Source organism: Xenopus laevis, chromosome 2S, assembly GCF_017654675.1.
Source record: "Xenopus laevis strain J_2021 chromosome 2S, Xenopus_laevis_v10.1, whole genome shotgun sequence".
Lineage (NCBI taxonomy): Eukaryota > Metazoa > Chordata > Amphibia > Anura > Pipidae > Xenopus > Xenopus laevis.
In genome coordinates, this window is record NC_054374.1 from 162,725,688 (window position 1) to 162,748,173 (window position 22,486).

Consider the following 22,486-nt stretch of genomic DNA (forward strand, 5'->3'; position numbering starts at 1 on the left):
CCTTACTTACTTTGTTACTATGTTACTATGTAATAGTGCTACTCCAGCAGAATTCTGCACTGAAATCTATTTCTCAAAAGAGCAAACAGATTTTTTTATATTCAATTTTGAAATCTGACATGGGGCTAGACATTTTGTCAATTTCCCAGCTGCCCCTGGTCATGTGACTTGTGCCTGCACTTTAGGAGAGAAATGCTTTCTGGCAGGCTGCTGTTTTTCCTTCTCAATGTAACTGAATGCATCTCAGTGGGACATGGGTTTTTACTATTGAGTGTTGTTCTTAGATCTACCAGGCAGCTGTTATCTTGTGTTAGGGAGCTGTTATCTGGTTACCTTCCCATTGTTCTGTTGTTTGGCTGCTGGGGGGGAAAGGAGAACTTGCAGTACAGCAGTAAAGAGTGACTGAAGTTTATCAGAGCACAAGTCACATGACTGGGGGCAGCTGGGAAACTAACAATATGTCTAGCCCCATGTCAGATTTCAAAATTGAATATAAAAAGATCTGTTTGCTCTTTTGAGAAATGGATTTCAGTGCAGAATTCTGCTGGAGCAGCACTATTAATTGATTCATTTTGAAAAAAAAACATTTTTCCCATGACAGTATCCCTTTTAAAGTGTCTTTCCGTTGACACTCACTCATCTGGCAGTTACAGAGCCCAATGAAGTCTTCAGGCTCAGCTTTAAATTTGTGAGGCCCACAGCATGCTCACCTTAATAAAGAGCCAATGGGATGCATTAAAGCAACTGATGACCAAGAAGTCCAGGCCTAGGAACCTTATTGGATGGCCGTCATGGTAGAAATTGGCTACAGTATGTACTGAATCAATAAGGACACCAACATTATCAAGGGTTTCGTTTTAAATCAGTTAAAAGGAATATATTATCCCTTTTATGTGCATATAACTTTGCTTTAATTTGGCATCTCCTGAATATCATTTTTGAGGACACCATCGGTTACCATGGAAACTCATCCACGCCACCATTAAAGTCTCCCAGAGAGTTTATGTGCAGTATAAATGTAGAGAGTCCCAAAAAAGTGCATTTAGGAACAATATAAGATAAAGACCCTCGAGTAAAGCGGTGTATTCAGTCCCATGGGGGATCCCTTGCTTTTTACCGGATATAGCCAAATATCAGCTCCATTTTCCCCTTGGAGAAGACAAATTGTGGAACAGCTTGAATTAAGTTTTTTTTTTTTCTAAAGGCTTTTAATGTTCTTTGACGCGGTTGTGTGTTCCGCGGAGCAAAGTAATTTTTTCCCACAACAAAAGGGAAGCAGCGTGATTTCATTTTATCCTTATATAACCCATTCTTAATGAGAAAAAAGAAACAACAAAAGAAATATACTAGATGTCTGTGTTTTTTAAACCCAAAGTTCCTCTATTCAAAAATAACAATTTGCCTTATATGTAGTTTTTTTACCTTACACTGAAGCGTAGCCCTGGGGAATATTAGAGGTATAGGGTATGTAGGCATTGGTGATGTCACCAACAGGTGGCGCTGTCTTTTTAAAGTTCTTTATATTAGTGGTTTAAAACTGTTGATATAATAAAAAGTAGAAATAAAAACATGAATGTAAGTGAATCAATATGCTATTTATTTCACAACACTTATTAAACCGTTTAAGTCCCTGCCCCACAGGAGCTTACAATTTAAAGGAACAGTTCAGTGTTAATAAAACACTGGGTAAATAAATAAACTGTGCAAAATAAAAAATATATCTCATATAGTTAGTGACTGGATGTGTAACATAATAGCCAGAACACTACTTCCTGCTTTTCAGCTCTCTAACTCTGAGTTAGTCAGTGATTATAAGGGGGGCCACATGGGACATAACTGTTCAGTGAGTTTGTAATTGATCCTCAGCATTCAGCTCAGATTCAAAAGCAACAGAAATGACCCATGTGCCCTCCCCCCTCAAGTCTCTGATTGGTGACTGCCTGGACCCAGTGGAGTTTACAATCTAAGGTCCCTATCATATTCCCATCAGTCCCTGTCCCAGTGGAGCTTACAATCTAATATCTCTATCACATTCCCATCAGTCCCTGCCCCAGTGGAGCTTACAATCTAAGGTCCCTATTACATTCCCATCAGTCCCTGCCCCCAGTGGAACTTACAATCTAAGGTCCCTATAACATTGCCATCAGTCCCTGTCCCAGTGGAGCTTACAATCTAAGGTCCCTATCACATTCCCATCAGTCCCTGCCCCAGTGGAGCTTACAATCTAAGGTCCCTATCACATTCCCATCAGTCCCTGCCCCAGTGAACTTACAATCTAAGGTCCCTATAACATTCCCATCAGTCCCTGCCCCAGTGAGCTTACAATCTAAGGTCCCTATCACATTCCCATCAGTCCCTGCCCCCAGTGCAGTTTACAATCTAAGGTCCCTATCACATTGCCATCAGTCCCTGTCCCAGTGGAGCTTACAATCTAAGGTTCCTATCACAATCACACACACTAGGGTCAGTTTCATCAAGAGGCAATCAATCTGCCTGTATATGGGGGTGTGGGATGAAACTGGGGTACCTGAAGGAACCCGCGCAGACGTCAAGAACATATGGATAATACCTGGTGTCCCTATTTCTGGTCACTTGTAACTTTGCCCCAGAGAATGGAGTAATGGAAGAAGAACAGGTATAGATGAATCTGGGGCACAGCCACCCCCAATTTCCCACTGAACTGGATTATGTGTAATGAACACTGTGTACTCCAGGTGCATTATTATTATTATTATTGTTATTATTATTATTAAGTCTGTTTCATTTGTCTCTTACATGATAAGTTTTTCTGCTTTTGTTTGTTTAACTCTGAATATGTCATTAATCTGAAATAAATTGACTGTATCTGTCTCAGAGTCACTGGAGCTCAGCCAGGTGTTTTCATTTCCCTCCCCTCCCCAGAAATATATTATTTCAGACCTTTTTCTTTCTAACAAATTCCTTTTATACAGCATTTTGCCATATTAAGGGTGGACATCCATGTTTGATGCATCTGCTTAAAAGTGTTGGTTCAATTTAGTACTTTGTGGATTATACACCAAGAAGAATGGGCTCAGCTCTGTGTCAATGGAAAGTCTGGGGAGGGGGATGGGTGCACTCAAGCATCGCAGTGGTTCCTCTGGGTTCAACGAAAATAAAATATTTTTGACATTTCGGCTGCTCTGGAGCCGTCGCTTTTATCCCGTCCCATGGTGAGCTTCAACCGTCAGACCTGGATTTTGTGCAACACACACAGTGCAAAATATATTTGGCCTTTTTCATTTGACATCAAAATATTTGTACATCAGGCGATAATTCAGAGCAAACCAACGGCCCAAATGACACGGCGGCTTCAAAACGGCTCATTCAGCTGAAAGAATTATATTATCCAGTTCGACAATAATATATCGGATATTAATCACATGACTTGCTAAACCCGATGACTCAGCCCACTATTGACTCTATCCTTTCCTAGTCCGTCAAGCTTTTCTAGGAATACTTTTCTTCCACTATTTAATTAATGGAGAATCCTGAAGGTTTCGACTGAATTAAAGGAGAACTAAAGCCTAACTAGAAATATTGTACATGATGTTTTGTGCTTCTGTACCAGCCCAAGGCAACCACAGCCCTTTAGCAGTAAAGATCTGTGTCTCCAAAGATGCCCCAGTAGCTCCCCATCTTCTTTTCTGCTGATTCACTGCACATGCTCTGTGCTGCTGTCACTTACTGAGCTTAGGGAGCCACTCACAATATACAGTACACATAGAATAGAAATGTCACAATATAAGGCTGATTAGTAATTAATACACATAATTACTACATGGCAGCACAGAAACCAGTGCAATTAGCATCAGAATTGAATAATCAGCAAACCTGTAGCATCAGCTTATATTACAGCCAGGGAAGCTCATTTTCTGCTGGATAATTAGTGACGAGCCCTAAGCTTAGCTTCTCAACAGCCAATCAGAGCCCACTGAGCATGTGAGTGTCACAGACACTTTCCAAGATGGTGACCCCCTGTGACAAGTTTGAAGTCCTGGATCATTGCTGCTATTGACAAGCTCAAACTTTAGCCTCCTGCAATAAATTCCCTATATAAAATATGGCATTTTAAAAACATTCATTTTTTGGGTTTAGTTCTCCTTTAAAGAAAGAAAAATATAATATCCAGTCAGTAATGTGACATATATAGCCTGGCAGATGTTGAATTTACAGGAGGAAAGCAGAGCAGCACCTACATAATGAGACTGATCAGAAAACAGAGGTAAGAGGAAGATCAAACCAGTGGGTAAATTGCTTAAACAAGCAGCTCATTAACATGTTAGAACTTTAAATGATTTAAACTACAGTCAGTTTTTATATGTTTTATTTTGAGGAGGGAATTGGAAACAATACTTTATACACTGCTACAACCCCCCTTTACAGTCTCAGCTGAGAGTGCGTGAGCATCTGAGTTGTATGGAAATTTCATTAAAACTGGTTTTGAATATAAGTGTTCAGTCGCAAGAACCTTCTGGACCTTCCACATACAGGTATGGGACCTGTTATCCAAAACAGTTGGGACCTGGGGTTTTTCCGAATAAGGGATCTTTATATAATTTGGATCACCATACTTTGTTCACTACAAAATCATTTAAATATTATTGTTTTGCCTTCAATGAGGATTAATTGTATCTTGGTTGGGATCAAGTACAAAGTCCTGTTTTATTACTACAGAGAAAAAGGGATTTTTTTTTTTTTTTAAAAAGGGAATTATTGGATTAAGTCAAAGGGGTATATTTATCAAAGAGTGAAGTTAGAGATCTCCACAGTCCGCAGAGTGAAATGCCGCCTTTCTCCATTCATTTCGATGGGTTTTTAAAGGCATATTTATCAAAGTGTGATAGTGAAAGTTCACCATTTGATAAATTCACCTTTAAAACTCCCATAGAAATGAATGGTGAGAGGCGGTATTTCACTCTGCGGACTTCTAACTTCACTCTTTGATAAATATACCCCTATGGGAGATGTCCTTCCGGTATTTTGGTGCTGATTAGATACAATACCTGTATTCATTTCCCAAGTGTACATTTCCACTGGTGTTGGCTGGTATCAATCATCCTTATCTACTATAAAGTATAATTAGCCTCCAAACATACAGTAGCTCTAGAACTTTACCCCCATCTCCAATTAAAGCACAGTGCTTTCTGTACAATGTCCAACACAGACCATCTCTTTCATCTCAGTGTCTTATCCCGACCTGGTATTTCAAGGGTTAAATCCGTACACCATTTCAGTCATATGTAAGCCATCTTTTTTTGCTATTACACTACATTTATAAAAAGCCTAAACAACACACCTAGATCTAGTAGAATTAAGTCAAAGGCAACTGGACATTTAGGGGCAAATTTACTAAGCTCAGATAATTCGCCAGCGACAGCTTCGATCACAGCCACAGCGCAACACTTCATCAGGCGTAGATTCGCCAGGGCAACACTAATTCACTAAAATTTGAAGTTGCGTCCAGGTTGCACTGGCGTTACTGTGCCAAGCAAAGCGAAGCTGCGCTAGCGTTGGCTAATCTGCATACGACGGGAAGTTAAAGTACAATGGACGTATATATTACACTACACAAGCCTGGGAAACTTATATAAAATAAAATAGAGTTGTTATATTGTCCTACACATGAGCCCAGTGTATAGTTTATGTGCCATATGCTAAGAAATGTAGGGGGAAGCTGGTTACCCCCAAAAAAAATTTACGCTCTTTTGCAGCCTATTAACCTGAAAAAAGGAAAAGACACCAGCGTTTTTAGGGACAATTTTTTTGGTAAAATTTTCAACTACTTTCAACTATTTTTTGAGGAACTCCTATCTATCTATCAATTTTTTTGGTAAAATTTTCAACTATTTTTTAAGGAACTCCTATCTATCTGGCGCAAGAGGTAAAATCCACATCTTAGTGAATTTACATAGTTACGTTTATTCGCCAGATCACAAATTCGCCTGGCGTTAGGGAGCGAATTACCGATAGAGTCTATCTTTTAGCCAGTTCTCTATCCAGGTACAAATACTATGTTCCAGGCCAACATTCCTTCATTTAACCAGTAACCTTCTGTGTGGCACTGTATCAAATGCTTTAGCAAAGTCTAAGTAAATCACATCCACTGCCATCCCAGAATCGAGGTCTCTGTTCACCTTCTCATAAAAAGAAATAGTCTGGCAAGATCTTTTACACATAAAACCATGTTGTCACAAACTCATAGGGGCAAATTCACTAAGTGCCGAAGCGCCGAACGCTAGCGTCAATTCGCTAGCGTTGGGCATTTTCGTTACTTCGCAAATTCACTAACGAACGCTGGTGTAAATTCGCTAGTGTTACTTCGCACCCTTACGCAAGGCAAATTTTCGCTACGGATGTAACTACGCAAATTCACTAACGCGCGTAGTGCACTGAACGCTACCTTTTACGCTAGACTTCTTTTGCCATCTCAGACCAGGCGAAGCGCAATAGAGTAGATAGGGATTGCTTCAAAAAAAGTTCAAATTTATTCTAAGTCCCAAAAAACGCTGGCGTTTTTTCTATATCATGGGTGATAGGCTGAAAAAGATCGAACATTTTTTGGGGCTCCCCTCCTTCCCCCCTACACTTCCTAACTCATGGCAACTTAACTATACAGTGGGCACATGTGTAGGGCAAAAAAAAAATTTTATTTGATGTTTTGAAGGTTTCCCAGGCATTTGTAGTGATTCTACGTATTCCTCCATTGAAATTTGAATTTGGCGCCGTATGCAAATTAACCATCGCTAGCGTAACTTTGCTTCGCTTAGCGAATAAACGCTAGCGCAACTTCGCAACCTTACGCTACCCCTGTGCGCAACTTCGGATTTTAGTGAATTTGCGGAGCGCTGGCGAAAATACGCCTGGCGAAGTGTGGCGAAGTGCGGCGAAGTTACGCCTGGCGCAACTACGAATATTAGTGAATTTGCCCCATAGTATTATGAAGTCCAGTCTTATCCTTTACTAACCCTTCGAAAAGCTTTCCTACCACTGACGTCAGACTAACTGGTCTATTATAAAGAAGGCCTTAGAATTATTAATAGTCAAGGACAAAAGACATTGAATGCAAAGTTCAGAAATGTTAACATAAATGTCTTTATATCTCCGAGTAATTGTTCACGCTATGATTTATTTGGTGAAGGCATGTTATTATCAAAACAATAACATGTCTTCTGCTCATCGGGCATGTCACAGTTTTCACCTATAATCAGCTTTAGAGTTGAGGACCTTGAGCCAAGGATGTTTTTCTAGTCCAAACTTTGAATGAGTCAGACAAGACCCCCGGGATCCATATGCAGCTGTTATATTCCTATATCTTTTATAGACTTCAATAAAAGACGTTTGGAAGGGAGAGGAACGGAGCAATCTGCCATCAGCTTATCAAGAGACCAACTCCTCCATTATTATTCCTGCCAATGGCTTGCTCAGTGAAAGAGCCGCTAATGGTATTAATTAAGAAAAATGTGGATTGAAAGAAAACAGCATATTGAACATTAAAAACAGGACACACAGAGATTTAATAGCACGTGTTGAAAACCTGTCTGATCCTCATAGGGCTTGTCATCCTAAAATGAAGCTTTGAATCATCATCCAGATATGGTTCTACTTAGTCAAAAGGGGTAAAACTGGAATATTGTATGATTGGAAAAATAAAGTTGTTTTTACAAACCCAGCAACATATTTCTACTGGTGAAGAAATGATCTCCTTAATTTCCGAAATATTTGGGTTATGCAGTGACTTTGTGGGTGGAGAACAGGGACCCCCCTTAAAAGAACACCAAGGCTTCCATCTATAGGGGCAATGAATTCTCAACATGTACCCCTGAAATGTAATATACTTTATGATATACTTAATATACACATGCAGCCGCCATGAATCTCAGGATTCTGGGAATATGACTCTTGGAGTGGTGAGTGATGGAAGTGACGTCACCCCATCCATGAGGTCACATTTGCACATTACACTAAAGGGGACCTAGGACAGCTCCAGACCTAAATACACTGCTGGAAAAATGTGTTTTTGTTAAATCCTAAAATCAGCCCCAGCCCTGGGTACAATGGATAGCTTTTAAAATGCCCCGGGAACCCATAAGGACTCATTTATGAATATAATGTTGCACATATTGACACCATTTATTACTGTACTTGCATCAATAAATGCTCCCTGGACCAGGTCTGGAATTAGGGGTAGGCAGAAGAGGCACGTGCCTAGGGCAAAAAACTTGGGGGGTGTCAGGCACGTACCTCCCCTGTTGCCTACCTCTAGTCCAACTAAAATTGTGCTCACTTGCTCGTGCCCGTACACGCTTGTACGCTTACATATGTTTTCAGGGGTGAGGGCTCGACGCCTGGTCTGCCCCTATCTTGCACTTCCCTATAGCTCTTCCCTTTGCCCAGCGCCAATGTGTTTCACCTGCCTCTGGTTCCAAACAGAAACATAGAAATAACACCACCTTCCATAAGGCAGTAATTCCAAGATTCTCACAATAGAATCATGTGCAGGCTTCACTTTAACACTGAGCTCACAAAATAATACAATCAAGACTTTTCAAATCAATCATGCCGGATGCACCAAAACACACGTGTAGTTGTGGATGTAATAGCTTCAGGTGCCAAAAAAAAGGCAAGCTGGGTACAACATTGTGTTCTCTACTCTACATTGTGTACTATACTCTACATCGTCTACTCTACTCTATATTGTGTATTCTACGCTGTCTACTCTACTCTACATTGTCTAATCTACTCTACATTGTGCACTCTACTCTACATTGTGTACTTTACTCTACATTGTCTACTCTACACTACAATGTCTACTGTACTCTACATTGTCTACTTTATTCTACATTGTCTACTCTACTCTACATTGTCTAATCTACATTGACTACTCTACACTACAATGTCTACTGTACTCTACATTGTCTACTTTATTCTACATTGTCTACTTTATTCTACATTGTCTACTCCACTCAACTTTGTCTACTCTACATTGTCTACTCTACATTGTCTACTCTACATTGTGTACTCTACTCTACATTGTATACTCTACTCTACATTGTCTACTTTACACTACATTGTCTACTCTACTCTACATTGTGTACTCTACTCTACATTGTGTACTCTACTCTACATTGTCTACACTACACTACATTTTCTACTCTACTCTACATTGTCTACTCTACTCTACATTTGGAAATGAGCCTTATGGTCACCAAAGAATAGTTTTTCTCCATTAAGTAGATTTAAAGGACAAAAATCAACCCTGGGTGTCTCCTATTGGCTGTAGCAACTGCACCACCCAGGCAAACGGACGTGTTTTGGAGGAAAAGTGTTGAGAGCAACTCAATACACTACAGACTGCAGTCGAAGGGAGGTGACACAGGACAATTCCCAAAGACAAATGACACATTCCTTCTGCTATAACTTTAGCTGTATTTGAGTGAATAGAAATCTACAAATATCTCAGCACATATCACACTATTCAGAGGAAGTATCAGTAACACACTACGAACTGACTGTATTCTGCCTCTGTCATCATCTGCAAAACAAAACGAGTCCTCTCAGCGGGTGACTTTGCAGTTCCAATTCGGATGACAGTCACGGCTCTCCCGATTGATTTAGTGACAGACTCCTAATGCTGGGGATGGCAGCGGCGGGCATTGGGTCTCTTGTCTCTATCTGTTATGTTTCATATTGAGCTGGATCCAAGGATAAAGGATTGATTGGTGATAAAGAAATGAAAAAAAAAATAATGAAAGAAACCCAAACTCAACTCAGTATTGCAAAATAAACTTTTGGGAGGGGAAGAAATAAAAAGCAATACAGCAAATAAATAACCCAAACAAGCCGCTTGCCCCTTGAATACCAGTTTATTTCAATAATTCACACATTGCACTTCCCAAAAGGAAACTTCAGAATGGAATTGGAAGAATGAATTATTCAGGTTTTGTTTAAACAGAAGAAAATAAAATGCTGGAGCCTCCTGTATAATATAAGAGAATAGGTTCCCCAGAGTCCCACATTGATTTATTCAGTACCCAGGGCTCACAGAGTCCTCCCATTGCTTTCAGCATCATTAGCAGCCCTGATAAGTCATTTTGGTTGTAGAAATACAGGCAGCCTATAGAACTGCCCCTAGTGAATGTAAAGAGGAATTAAGGGGCTAGAAGAGTACTCTACAAAATTGGCAGACTGAAAGTGTTTTTTGCACTCCTTTTGCACTTTGCCCTTGAGTTTGTAATTGAACCTTCTAAGTGTTCATACAGACAGGACCTTTGACCATTATCTGTACTGCATGTCTAGGGTTTCCACCTCGTTTATATAAAAGAGATGTAGAAGGGACGGCACAGGACTGCAGCAGAAATTTTGGCAGATAAAGGTACAGGAGGAGACAAGGCTGACCTGGAAGAAGTTATTTAGGTTGGCCCTGGCTGTTACTTTACTGGTAGGCCAGTGAAATACCAGGCAGCGGCAACCCTGCTAAAATGTGGCTAATGGTATAGCATCACTGGGCACGGTCCTTTCCCCCCTGCCATAGAGCAGGCAGCAAGTACCCTATTGGACCCTATTGTGTTCTGCACCCTTCAGCAGCAACGTATTTAGGTCTGGTGCCACCCTCAGCCAATGGATTATGTGGAAAGTCTCCCTCGATGGCTAGGGGGATTTTTTATCAAACAAATTTTTGTCACCTGGACAGCCCTCCAAAAAACTGGGCAGGATGCTATAAGTTTGACATACGATTGGCCAATTACTGACCATCATGTACCCCAATGTCCCCCCCCCAATGAAGTGACCGTCCAATGCAGCAAATCACAAACGGAATGTGAATCGACGGCGGGATGGCACTCGGATCGTTTCCTCATGAGGCAACTTCGGAAAACGAATCGATCCAAGTGCCATTCCGCTGGCGATTCACATTCCGCCAGCTGGAAGGCATTTTGAGGAGATTAGTCGCCCGAAGAAGAGGAGATTTGTTGCTGGGCGACTAATCTCCCCAAATCGCTACATGTGCCACCACCCTAAAAGTCACAAGGGTCACACCAACAAACAAGGAGGCAAAAGTTGCATTAAATGTTAATGGGTCCAACAGAAAGAGCAGAAAATACAGAACAGGGCAGATTAGTGCAGATCTTCCACAAGTAACAGTGAGTAACTTCTATTAATGTCGTCTCGTGTTGGTACAACTTGCTCACTTTTGTAACAAAAACCCACATATCTGTATCACTTATTCACTCACAAAAAGGCACACGGGGACAATGGAAATTAGGCTAAATTCTATAATTACGTTGTTATATTCCTTTTTCTTACTTGACCTAGAATTAAAAATTAATTTATTGGTAGGAAATCATTATCCAGCAAAAAGACCTGAAGAAAGAAAACCCTGACGTTTCAATGGAAAGGGAAACTAACATCAAAGGGTTTTGCATTTTTTTGCCTAAGAACAATATACATAGCTTAGCAAATTAGATATCAGACAGCTTTCACATTTCCTGTTACATGTGTGATATATTAATACTTTTAAGAAGATCAGTTATAAATGTCAGACGCTAAAGGGTTCTGTCCATATAAAGGCACAAGGCTGCAGGCTGAGTTATACAGGGAACTCTGAGTATCACTCATGTATTATAAGGGATAATGTACCCCCTACTGTAAATGATAAGGATATTAGAAGTCACTGAGGGGTTGTTCTGTGACCATATAAAGGCACAAGGCTGCAGGCTGAGTTATACAGGGAACTCTGAGTATCACTCATGTATTATAAGGGATAATGTACCCCCTACTGTAAATGATAAGGATATTAGAAGTCACTGAGGGGTTGTTCTGTGACCATATAAAGGCACAAGGCTGCAGGCTGAGTTATACAGGGAACTCTGAGTATCACTCATGTATTATAAGGGATAATGTACCCCCTACTGTAAATGATAAGGATATTAGAAGTCACTGAGGGGTTGTTCTGTGACCATATAAAGACACAAGGCTGCAGGCTGAGTTATACAGGGAACTCTGAGTATCACTCATGTATTATAAGGGATAATGTACCCCCTACTGTAAATGATAAGGATATTAGAAGTCACTGAGGGGTTGTTCTGTGACCATATAAAGGCACAAGGCTGCAGGCTGAGTTATACAGGGAACTCTGAGTATCACTCGTGTATTATAAGGGATAATGTACCCCCTACTGTAAATGATAAGGATATAAGAAGTCACTGAGGGGTTGTTCTGTGACCATATAAAGACACAAGGCTGCAGGCTGAGTTATACAGGGAACTCTGAGTATCACTCATGTATTATAAGGGATAATGTACCCCCTACTGTAAATGATAAGGATATTAGAAGTCACTGAGGGGGTTGTTCTGTGACCATATAAAGGCACAAGGCTGCAGGCTGAGTTATACAGGGAACTCTGAGTATCACTCATGTATTATAAGGGATAATGTACCCCCTACTGTAAATGATAAGGATATAAGAAGTCACTGAGGGGTTGTTCTGTGACCATACCACAAACACATGCTGAGAGTATAATAAATCAGTTGATGTTTGCCTAAGCCCTACAAGTGCAGAATGAAGTTTCTGTGATCCCTGGTGTTATATACTGCACCCAGGTACCTGAACAACAAGTATTAATGCACAATATTACATTTGGGCTCAGTAAAAGAAAAAATAAATAAAGTTGAGTTGTATTATTTGCATAGTTGTGTGAATGCTATAGCAGCTTTGTTCTGTCCTTCTTATCTGCTCCTTTTTCTTTGCAGTTTTCTCAAGTGGCCTTGTCGGCAGCACATATTGTGTAAGATTAAGGGAGGTTAAAAAATAGAACCCCTGCTGTCCTGGGACTTTAATGAGAAAGAAATTGTAGCTTTTTCAGGAAGAAACGAGACACAACACATTCATTTGTTCTTAATAAGAGCAGGATACTTATACCTTACGCACAATTGATAAAAGCGAAATTATCCTTCTCCTTCATTATCAAGTCAATCATTTAAAAATAACAACTCTTTCAACAGTTCATGCATTCAGTCTATTTTCAGGAGCCCTTTATGTGTCAATACCATTCTCCCAATTGCCTTGTTCACATCAATAATTACTCGCTCCTTCCTGCTTTGCTTTCCTCTGTAGTCATAATTAAATGTTAATGTGGCACAAATCCATGTTAATGGCAAATAAAAAATGAATGAGGCACAAATGAGGGTTTGTGTGTGAATAGTGTCACTTCCAGCACAGTGTCCCAGGTGCAAGTCAGGTGTATCCCTGTGAACTCTGGACTCTCCTCAAGACAGGTGTACTCTCTTCTCTCTACCTGCCATTTACATGTTCTAGCAATTAACAACTAACAATCAAATAAATCTAAATCCACTTTCTTAGGGTTCAGATGAATCCCTAATCTATCATGAAGGATTTGCCCGAATCAGAGCAACAGAGTTGAGGTTGACAGGAGGAAGGGGAGAGTGTTGGAGGGGAGAGCAACAAAGTGGAGGGAGCAGAAAACAACAGAGGGAACAGAGGGGAGAGTGCCGGAGGGGAGAACAAATGAGGGGAGGGTGACAGGTGGAGGGGAGAGCGATGGAGGGGAGGGTGACAGGAGTGAGGGAAGAGTAACGGAGGGGAGAGCAATTGAGGGGAGAGTGACGGAGGGAAGGGAGGGGAGAGCAACGGAGGGGAGAGCAACAGAAGGGAGAGTGACAGGAGGGAGGGGAGAGCAAAGGAGGGCAGAGTGATGGATGGGAGAGAGACGGAGGGGAGCGTGACAGGATGGTGAGGAGAGAGATGGAAAGGAGGGTGAGAGGAGGGAGGGGAGAGTGACAGAGAGGAGGGAGGGGAAAGTGATAGAGGGGAGGGTGACAGGAGGGAGGAGAGGGTGACAGGAGTGAGGGAAGAGTAACAGAGGGGAGAGCAATGGAGGGGAGAGTGACGGAGGGGAGGGAGGAGAGAGCAATGGAGGGGAGAGCAACAGAGGGGAGAGTGACAGGAGGGAGGGGAGAGCAACGGAGAGCAGAGTGATGGAGGGGAGAGAGACGGAGGGGAGCGTGACAGGAGGGTGAGGAGAGAGATGGAGGGGAGGGTGACAGGAGGGAGGGGAGAGTGACAGAGAGGAGGGAGGGGAAAGTGATAGAGGGGAGGGTGACAGGAGGGAGGAGAGGGTGACAGGAGGGTGGGGAGAATGACGGAGGGGTGGGTGACAGAGGGAAGGAAGGGGAGTAAGAACATGGACTAGAGGTAGGCAGAAGACAATTTTAGAGGTAGTTGCCCAGAGCCCCCCTATCATTGAGCCCTAGGCAGCTGCCTCTCCTGCCTACCCCTAGTTTTGGTCCTGTACCCAGTCTTTAATAAAAGCAGATTGGCGCCCCTGCAGTACTGATATAAGTTTTCAAAAGAAATTGCAAAGAATATTTGCGTGTGAGAAAGTGGATAAGACACCCTTGTAGAATCTTCATAGTTTCTTTAGAAATTGCAGCTGTAATGAACAAGGAAAGCTAAAATCACTGTGGGGGAGCTAATGTGTGAGACACCCCCTAGTGTTTTCAGGAGCTACTTGTTTTCCCTTGGTCAGTGTCCTTTAAAGGAAAAATTGCAGTGGCCCAGGGAAAAAATAAAAGCATGATAAAAAAAATAAGCATGATATTGTGACACCGTCCTTACCAGGATTCCATGTGTTGACTAAGATAAGAACTTTCTTTTAGGGCCCACGCAACACAAGTGTTACTGCACTAACTATGCACCACCGTTTTTTGTTTTTTTTTGGCTGGTATGCCTCCTGGAAAATGAACCCAAGTGAGTTTTGGCCATGGCTTTGACAAACCCAAATATGTTCTCTAATAATTTGACTAGAACCTATTATTACTAAACCATCCCTAGTTACTTCCTGACCACACTCTTGCTCTTCCTTTTCCAAGGTTGTATTGTACGGGTGTCTCCATTAGGATTGACAGATCTGGGTATCCTTTCAATGCAACATCCCAAAAAATGTCAAGCATATGAAGGTGTAAACATTTTTAAATTACATGCAGATGGAGCATGGTCAGGTCTATGTCCCACCAACATGCCACCACTTCCCATGTACTCCATAGCATCCTAATCATTTCAAGAACAGCAGATAAACATTTTCCTATTGGATGCTCACACCCCAGTCAAAGCTCAAAGTCTACATTATCTATTCTTCATGGAAGATACTGAATTTTCAAGTTTCCTCAGCATGGCTTACTACTAGTGATGGGCGAATTTATTCTCAGCAAATCTGTGTGTTTCGCCGGCAGTGAATACATTTGCGAAATTGTTGTGAAAATTTGGTGGCGAAAATTGCCGGCATCAATTTTGACGCCCGTGAATTGAAGCCGGCTTCAAAATTCACGGCTCGCAAATTTTTAGCCCGTTTCGCAAATTTTGTGGGAAATTTTTGAATTTTGCCTCAAAAACAAAACTGGAAAAATTCGCCCATCACTACTTACTACTCAATCATTGTCAGTAAACAGGTAGGGCTCCATAGGATTGTGGGTGGGCCCCACATGGATTTAAGTAGCCACTGGGCATGGTTGAACTTTCACTGAAACACTTTATAGGTATGATATCAAAATGTTATTTTACTATAAAGGATTTTCTGCTTTAAGAGCAGTCTCTCAAGCTTCACTCTCATCTTTAGCTTCAATCAACCTGGATAAACAGGCTGAGCTTGGTTTTTCCTGAGACTGGTACAAAGGAAGAATTAGCTAGAATGTTGATTTCAAAGACAAAGGGCAACAGTCTAATATTCAGACTATGTTTATGTATATAAATTCCAATGCCAACACAGTGGCTAGATCAACAGTGTTGTCTGGATCAACAAGGCCACAGGAGTTTGTTCTTTTTTAAATTTTTCTGATTTCTTTTTAAAGAGAGGCAACGTAGTTATGATGATACTGAAGATATTAGTTTTGCCTTGAACTAGAGACAAGGTCCATGGTACAGAAGGTACTGAAGGGAGACTGGAGGTCCTCCAACTGGAGAAGAATCTCTTGCATCATGAATATTTTCTAATGGCTCTAAAACTGTTTCTAACCTACTGTACAAGTGTTGTTACTCTTGGGAATGTAGTTCAATAACAGCTGGTAGGACAGTTTGGACAATTTTTGCTTCAATATATATACCTGCTGATCTGGATGATTAATCTTCCCGAATCTGAACGTGTGCCACCACCTCTAGAAGGGCAGATATTTCAAAGGAAGATGTTCAGATAGTCTTATCTGCATAATGAACACCTTCAAAATTTCAGATAAGCTTAAGTTTGGCCTTAAGAATGTTAGATTTTTCCAAGAAAAATGTTCAAAAAGTCTTATCTGCACAAGCAACACCTTCAGAAGTTCAAACATGCCCAAGCAACGCTTTCTGAGGGCCTAAGAAACAGTGTTGACTGTCATTGCAATAAAAACAAAACTGCTGATTTAATAATCTAATTATTTTTCCTGCTCCGAATGTATTTCATGCAGTTGATTCCCAGACAGAATCCATTGGTTGCACAAGATTAGTTTGTACAAAAATTGTTATGTCTGAGGGAACTTGCAGTAGTAAGTGTGTTAAGTTTAGGGAGCACATTTCTAACACATTAATTATTTCAAGAAACTACAAACATCAGCACACCTCTCCAAAGATGTCAGCACCACTGCAGGGTTTCAGCGTGTCAATTAACTCGGGGAGGCACATTTATCAAAGGTCAAATTTCGAATTCATGTGAGTTTGTAAAAACTCCCTTAAACTTCCATAAATTCAAAATTCGACCAATCTAAATTATTAATAATAAAAAAAGATTGCATTTTTTAAACCCGGATAGATGGAATCGACCTGAAAACTCTAATCGAATTTGAATTTTAAAAACTCGATTGGAGTTTTTTCTCCGAAAAAAAGTTGAATGTCAGGAAGACTGCAAACAACTCCCTGGACCTCTCCCATTGACTAAAACAGCGATTCGGTAGGATTTAGGTGGCGAATAGTCAAATTCAAGTTCTAAAAGGGCCAGAGTATGATCACTTTCGAAAATCGAATTCAATTATTTTACAAAGCTCCATGAATAACTCCCTAGACAAAAATGTAAATATAAAAAAATGTAAAATTATAATTTCTATTTTCAATTTAACCCTTAATATATCTGCCCCCAAATGTCTTCAGGCATCCCAGAGACTTTCATGTCCACAGCCCTCACTTGAAAGCACCTATAGGTGCAAGACACACCAACAGCGTTACACTTTACACCTACTCCAGGTGCCGAATAGTCGAATTCGAGTTCTTAAAGGGCCAGAGTATGATAAATCTTGAAAATCTAATTCTAATTTTTTAAAAAGCTCAAATCCAATTTGAATAACTCCCTAGTCGAAATTAGACAGTTTTCAAACATAAAAATAATTGAAAATTTTGATTTTCAATTCAAATTTTCAATTCGAGCCTTAATTGATCTGGCCCTAAATGTCTTCAGGCATCCCAAAGACTTTCATGTCCACAGCCCTCACTTGGAAGCACCTATAGGTGCAAGACACACCCATAGCGTTACACTTTACACCTACTCCAGGCAAGCATTAAGAAATCGAACCATCTGGACCTTGAGTTTTCAAATGAGGACTCCACCACTTGGCCCTCCCTATCCATAAATGCCTTTCCTGTTTACAAAAACTCTTAAAATGGGATAATTACCAAAACTGTAAAAAGAGATAGTCGTGGTTGATCACCTTTAATTGTAAACATTCACCCCAAAAAAGTGGTCAGTGTGTCTCAAAAGCCCATGCCGATACCATTCTACACATTTCCACTTTACCTCTGTTTGTCTTTATAAGATTGTTCTTGCATTTGCTTAATTAGCTAACATGGTAACATCTATTTGTCATACAACTTTCAGGCAAATTAAAAGAGAGCACCCTTCTAGGCGGCACTAATGAATCCTGACAGTCATTGCACGCTCCCGTACGCTACATGCTTGCACTTCTAGATTAATACATCACCACTTTCTGTCGTTGGATTTCTATTTGCAGTGACAGAAGCTGGTTCCTCTGCAAATCAGAATTTATTAAAGGGGTTCTTGTGAGTTTTTCTGACTTATGCCTCTTGATACGCTGATACATAAATTTATATCTTCATAGTGATGTGAAGTGCATAAGGCTTGACTTGCTGAGCTGCCCTGAGCACTATCACCCCATAGAGGCATTTGGGTGCTTTGGAAACCTTCTAATGAATTGATACATGTATCAGGTTTGATAAATATTTTGATAAACGTTCCTGACCGCCAGTAAACTGCTCCTGACTGTCAGAAAAGCTTTGCTAAATGGGGAAACTGCTGGGAACCCTTAAGGATTCCTCAATTAGATATTTGATAAACCAGCCCCTATGTCTCTTCTAATATTTCTAAACTTAGAGGACATCATAGAAGACCCGTTTAGAAAAGGGGGGAACTTTATTATCTAGACAACATTCCTAAAAAAGTAGGTAATTGGTCTTCACCGTCATCAGGAAAGTTATAAGAGTAGCTTATGCTGGTTAGTCTGTCTCTATAGAGGGCTAAGTGGGTCCTATATATTTGAAAAACAGATAATCTTCTTTGAGGTTTAGGGATGGGGCTACACATATTAGTGGGATCATCTTACAATTGGGTGCAGGTGCTGGAGCCTCAGTTTGGACCTCAGTTTGGCAAGGTCCAAGCACAACCTGAGTCTACTTGGTTGCCCGGGTCCTTGACCAAGTAAATATCATTCTAAGTTTTGCTTTCAAGAGGGGATGAATAAAAAAGGAAGTAACCAAAAAAACCTAGGCCTGTTTTTAGTCAAAATAGACTTTGTGAGGCTTTCTTCTTATTTCAGTAGGTCTGTCCAATCGGTGGCAAATCAGTTGTTTTTCCTAGTATCTGGGTTAACCAGTTAGTATTTGCATTGGTCCGGGGGGGGGGGGGTGTTCCTCTTTAACTTCAATATTGTGTTTGGAAATCCCAAACCTTATTCGCTGTGATACAGGTTGTATGTCTGCTGGGAGGCATGGGACAACAAGGCCTCAGTAAGTAGTTCCGCCCTAAAGGGAACAGGGACGTTAGAAAGTAATACAATAGTAACTGTCTTAGTACATTCTAGGAACATAAGTTGGACAGCTGTAGCTAGCAAGAGCAGCCATGTGCTTAACTAAGGATTGATAGCTGGATGTAACTCTCCCTTAGACATAATTGGCCTTAAAGTTAAGGAACCACAATAAGAAAAATGGATTCAGCCTAGTATATACTCCCTGAACATTTCTACTGGAGGGGATCAATATCACTATGCTGGTAGCCTTTAAGGAGCTTCTTTCAACCTGACAGACCATCTCCACAGTAGTTCCATTTCATTGGATATTGCAGCCATCTATCTACTCCATTGATCTGCTGTGAGTATAAATGTTTTTTGGTTGTTCAAAAACCTCTGGTGTTCCATCTCTCTATATTGTGCAGCTGAGAGGTTTAGTTCCACAACGCAACCTTCCTCCTCAACCATCACAAGGGCCCAGCTGGGCAAAGGGGTTCACTGTAACCAATGTTGAACTACAATTGAGGTTTTGGGCCAAGATAGGTTTATGCACTTTATTTTACTGATGCAATCTTGACCTGCTGTCATAAGGCACTGCTACACCTACTATCCTCCCCTACTGCTCTGAGGGTCCAATGTGGGACAGCTCTGCAAACACCAAAAGAATTTCGAAAACTCCAGACCAACTGCAACTCTGCTTAGATGGTAAATTCCAAGGTGAAGCTCCTTCTTCTACTACCTACTATTTATGATGATATTTTATTGACCATGTAAGGGAGACTTTTCCATTTCCTGAAGGCAGTGACCATCATTAGCTGTAACAAATGTCTTGGGGGAATGTGTTAGGGTCCATTAAATAAAATATTTGCAACGAGACTCTAGAATATTATTCAATCTGCCGGCCAAGACCCCAGAAAGGATACCTCAAAGACCATTATAATCCATCATTATAATTATGTTATTTATTGCTTATTATATTAAAAATGTTTTATTGGGGAAAACTGCATAGTTCTAACAGTTCTGAGTCTATCAGAACATGTCTGTCTACTAATAACTTTTTTATTTATGCATTCCTATAGCTGGCAGTTGGAACGACACAGAGCTCTAAAGCTTGAACACCAGAATGTGCTACTGATTTTTACCCATTTTGCAAAGTGCTCTGTCCAGGCACCGGAAGACAGACAAGAAGGAAGCCTTACCTTGCATCCAAACATCAACGACAAAGTGTTGTTGGTGCATGCAACTTTGCAGTGGCAAATCATTGGTGTAAAGCAGTCAGGTTTTTTAACAATAGGGGACATTCCTTCAGTGCAGCAACAGCACTGAGATCTTCACAGGAACCAGAGCAAGTCAAGCTCCGCCGCTCATGAAGTGCAACATACAGCACAGACCCCCCTCAGAAGTCAGTTATCCTCACGCCTCACTCCTGGCTACCCCGGCTCCATTCAGGCATCTCATCCTTGGCTGGTGGGAATCGGTGGTGCAGCAAATGCTGGGTCCCCCTTTTCCACAGGGTCCAATTAGTTTTACACTGGGAAAAGCAGGTGTGGAAAGAATTAGCATGTCGGAGGATGCAGACGCCTACTCAGTAGCACTCGTCTGGGGTAGTCATGCCAGCTCAAGTGGGTTGAAATTATTCCATGGAAGGAAGGAAAATGCTGCAGCTCGTCGTTTGGGAAGAAGCCAGTGACTTGCTGCAACACATAGTGACTGCTGCGAAGAGACGAGGATGCTGAGATCTTGCTTAGCCTGTATCAGTATGCATTGTCATGAGGGGTTTCCTCAAATAGGGGGGGGGGGGTGAAGGGAAATCAATTGAACTGCCAACCTTGCTTTTTTATAGAGAAAAAAAAATCCCAGGAATCTCACTAGTAACGTCAGGAGTGTGAATTTATATGAGCCCCCACCCTCTATCTCTCTCTCTGCAGCTGGAGAATTCGCCCCCCCCCCCTGTTCTCTCACACATCAGTGCACTCATCCACATACATTTTAACCAAAGGGCAAGCAAACCTACAGCCGGATCAAAACCTGCGTCAGGGATTCGACAAACTGCGTAAAAAATGGGACAAGAAAAAAAAAAACCACATACGTATATATTTCTAGGTTTGTAGTCGGCCACCTGAAAAAGTCCTAAAAGCTTGGAATGATCATTTATTCAGCAACAGAAATAAAATTATACATCTCTTCAGAGGAGAAAATCAACAGATAGAGCAAATTTTATCTAGACAGTTGGCGCCTTGTGTCCCACAAGGTCACTCTATTTAAATATAGTTCTGTCACGTCTTTTCCTTTTGAAATGAATGGGTGTAACATGATGGCCCCCGCATCTGCTCCATCTGAACTTCAGTAGGAATGATCCAACCGACAGCCCTCAAGCTCTTGTTCAATTGAAGCTCATACAGGATGCAAAGAGTTGTAGTTTAACAACAGAAAAGTCAGATTGGCATCCAGAACCCATCAGTGACATCACAGTGTACTAAAATGACATTCAGCTTCTTTGAGGTTGGCAGTAGGGCAAGATTTAAAATGTGGCAGCGAAATAGAGAGAAATGCCATCTTGATGGGCAGTGTTGGGACTGGAGGGGTTCAAAGCCAACCAGGGCTGCTACATCAGGGGCCTGCACACCCACCTGGGCCCCCAGTCGTACCTACAATCCCCCTTTGAGCATACCGTATTTTATCTTGTTGTATCCAAAACCGTGGAAGAGAGGGTGCAGCTCTCAGGGTGGAGAGAAGTTCAGGTTTGGCGGGGGGGGAGGGTTCAAGGTGTCCCATCTGACCCTGTCGATGGAGCCCATGGAGAGGGAAATACAGATGTAGGATATATGAAGGAATTAACCAACTCTGAGAATTTGTGTCTATGCTCAGTGGAGGGATTTTCTTCACTTGGTCCATAAGTGGCTCTTCTTCATTAAAGGGGACCTCTCGTCCAAAAATAAATATTCCGAATACTATTTTATGACATTAGTCAAGCAAAATAAACTTTAATTACACAATATAAATTATTTGAATCTTGTTTCCTTCTGTCTGGGAATTCATAATTATAGCAAGCAGGCAGCAGCCATTTTGTGGACACTGTTTTAAATTCAAGCCTTGCATCATCTCAGAATCTTGTTTGTGCACCAGAATGGGGGACCTGATGTCCATCCCCATGTCCTGGCTACACAATTAAACGGTTAAGAGAATAGGGGGAATGTGGAGAGTACAGTTACATCTAGGAAGTGCTGAATGGAAAGTGAAAGTAATTGTCTGCCTAAGGATAGAGGAGGGGCAGGCAATATTTGATTGACAGCTGAGATTTTTAAATGAGTTTACAACAGTTATGAATGCTTTAATAAAAAAAAGAATTTCATGTTTAATTTGAAAATGACTTTTATTATACAGCTTTTTATGTCGGGGTGACAGGTCCACTTTAAGAAGATTAAGCCTTAGTTTAAGATTGTGGCAGGTAGCTCCTGTTATAGAAGGCTCTA

General features: G+C 41.1%; 1 protein-coding gene across 4 annotated transcripts in view; it reads right to left on the reverse strand.

The window, feature by feature from the left end:
* The window catches only part of LOC108710034 (disks large homolog 2), a 621,594-nt gene that overhangs the window by 457,469 nt on the left and 141,639 nt on the right, over positions 1-22,486 (reverse strand). Inside the window, exon 1 of one of the 4 annotated variants that reach the window (XM_041584603.1) lies at positions 20,213-20,866. The exons of 2 other annotated variants lie outside the window; for them this stretch is intronic. In XM_041584603.1, the coding sequence (XP_041440537.1) occupies positions 20,213-20,314 (102 nt within the window). In that variant the 5' untranslated portion in view covers positions 20,315-20,866. Of the gene's footprint in view, positions 1-20,212; positions 20,867-22,486 lie in introns of those variants that run through there. One more of the 4 variants, XM_041584604.1, reaches the window with a different exon arrangement.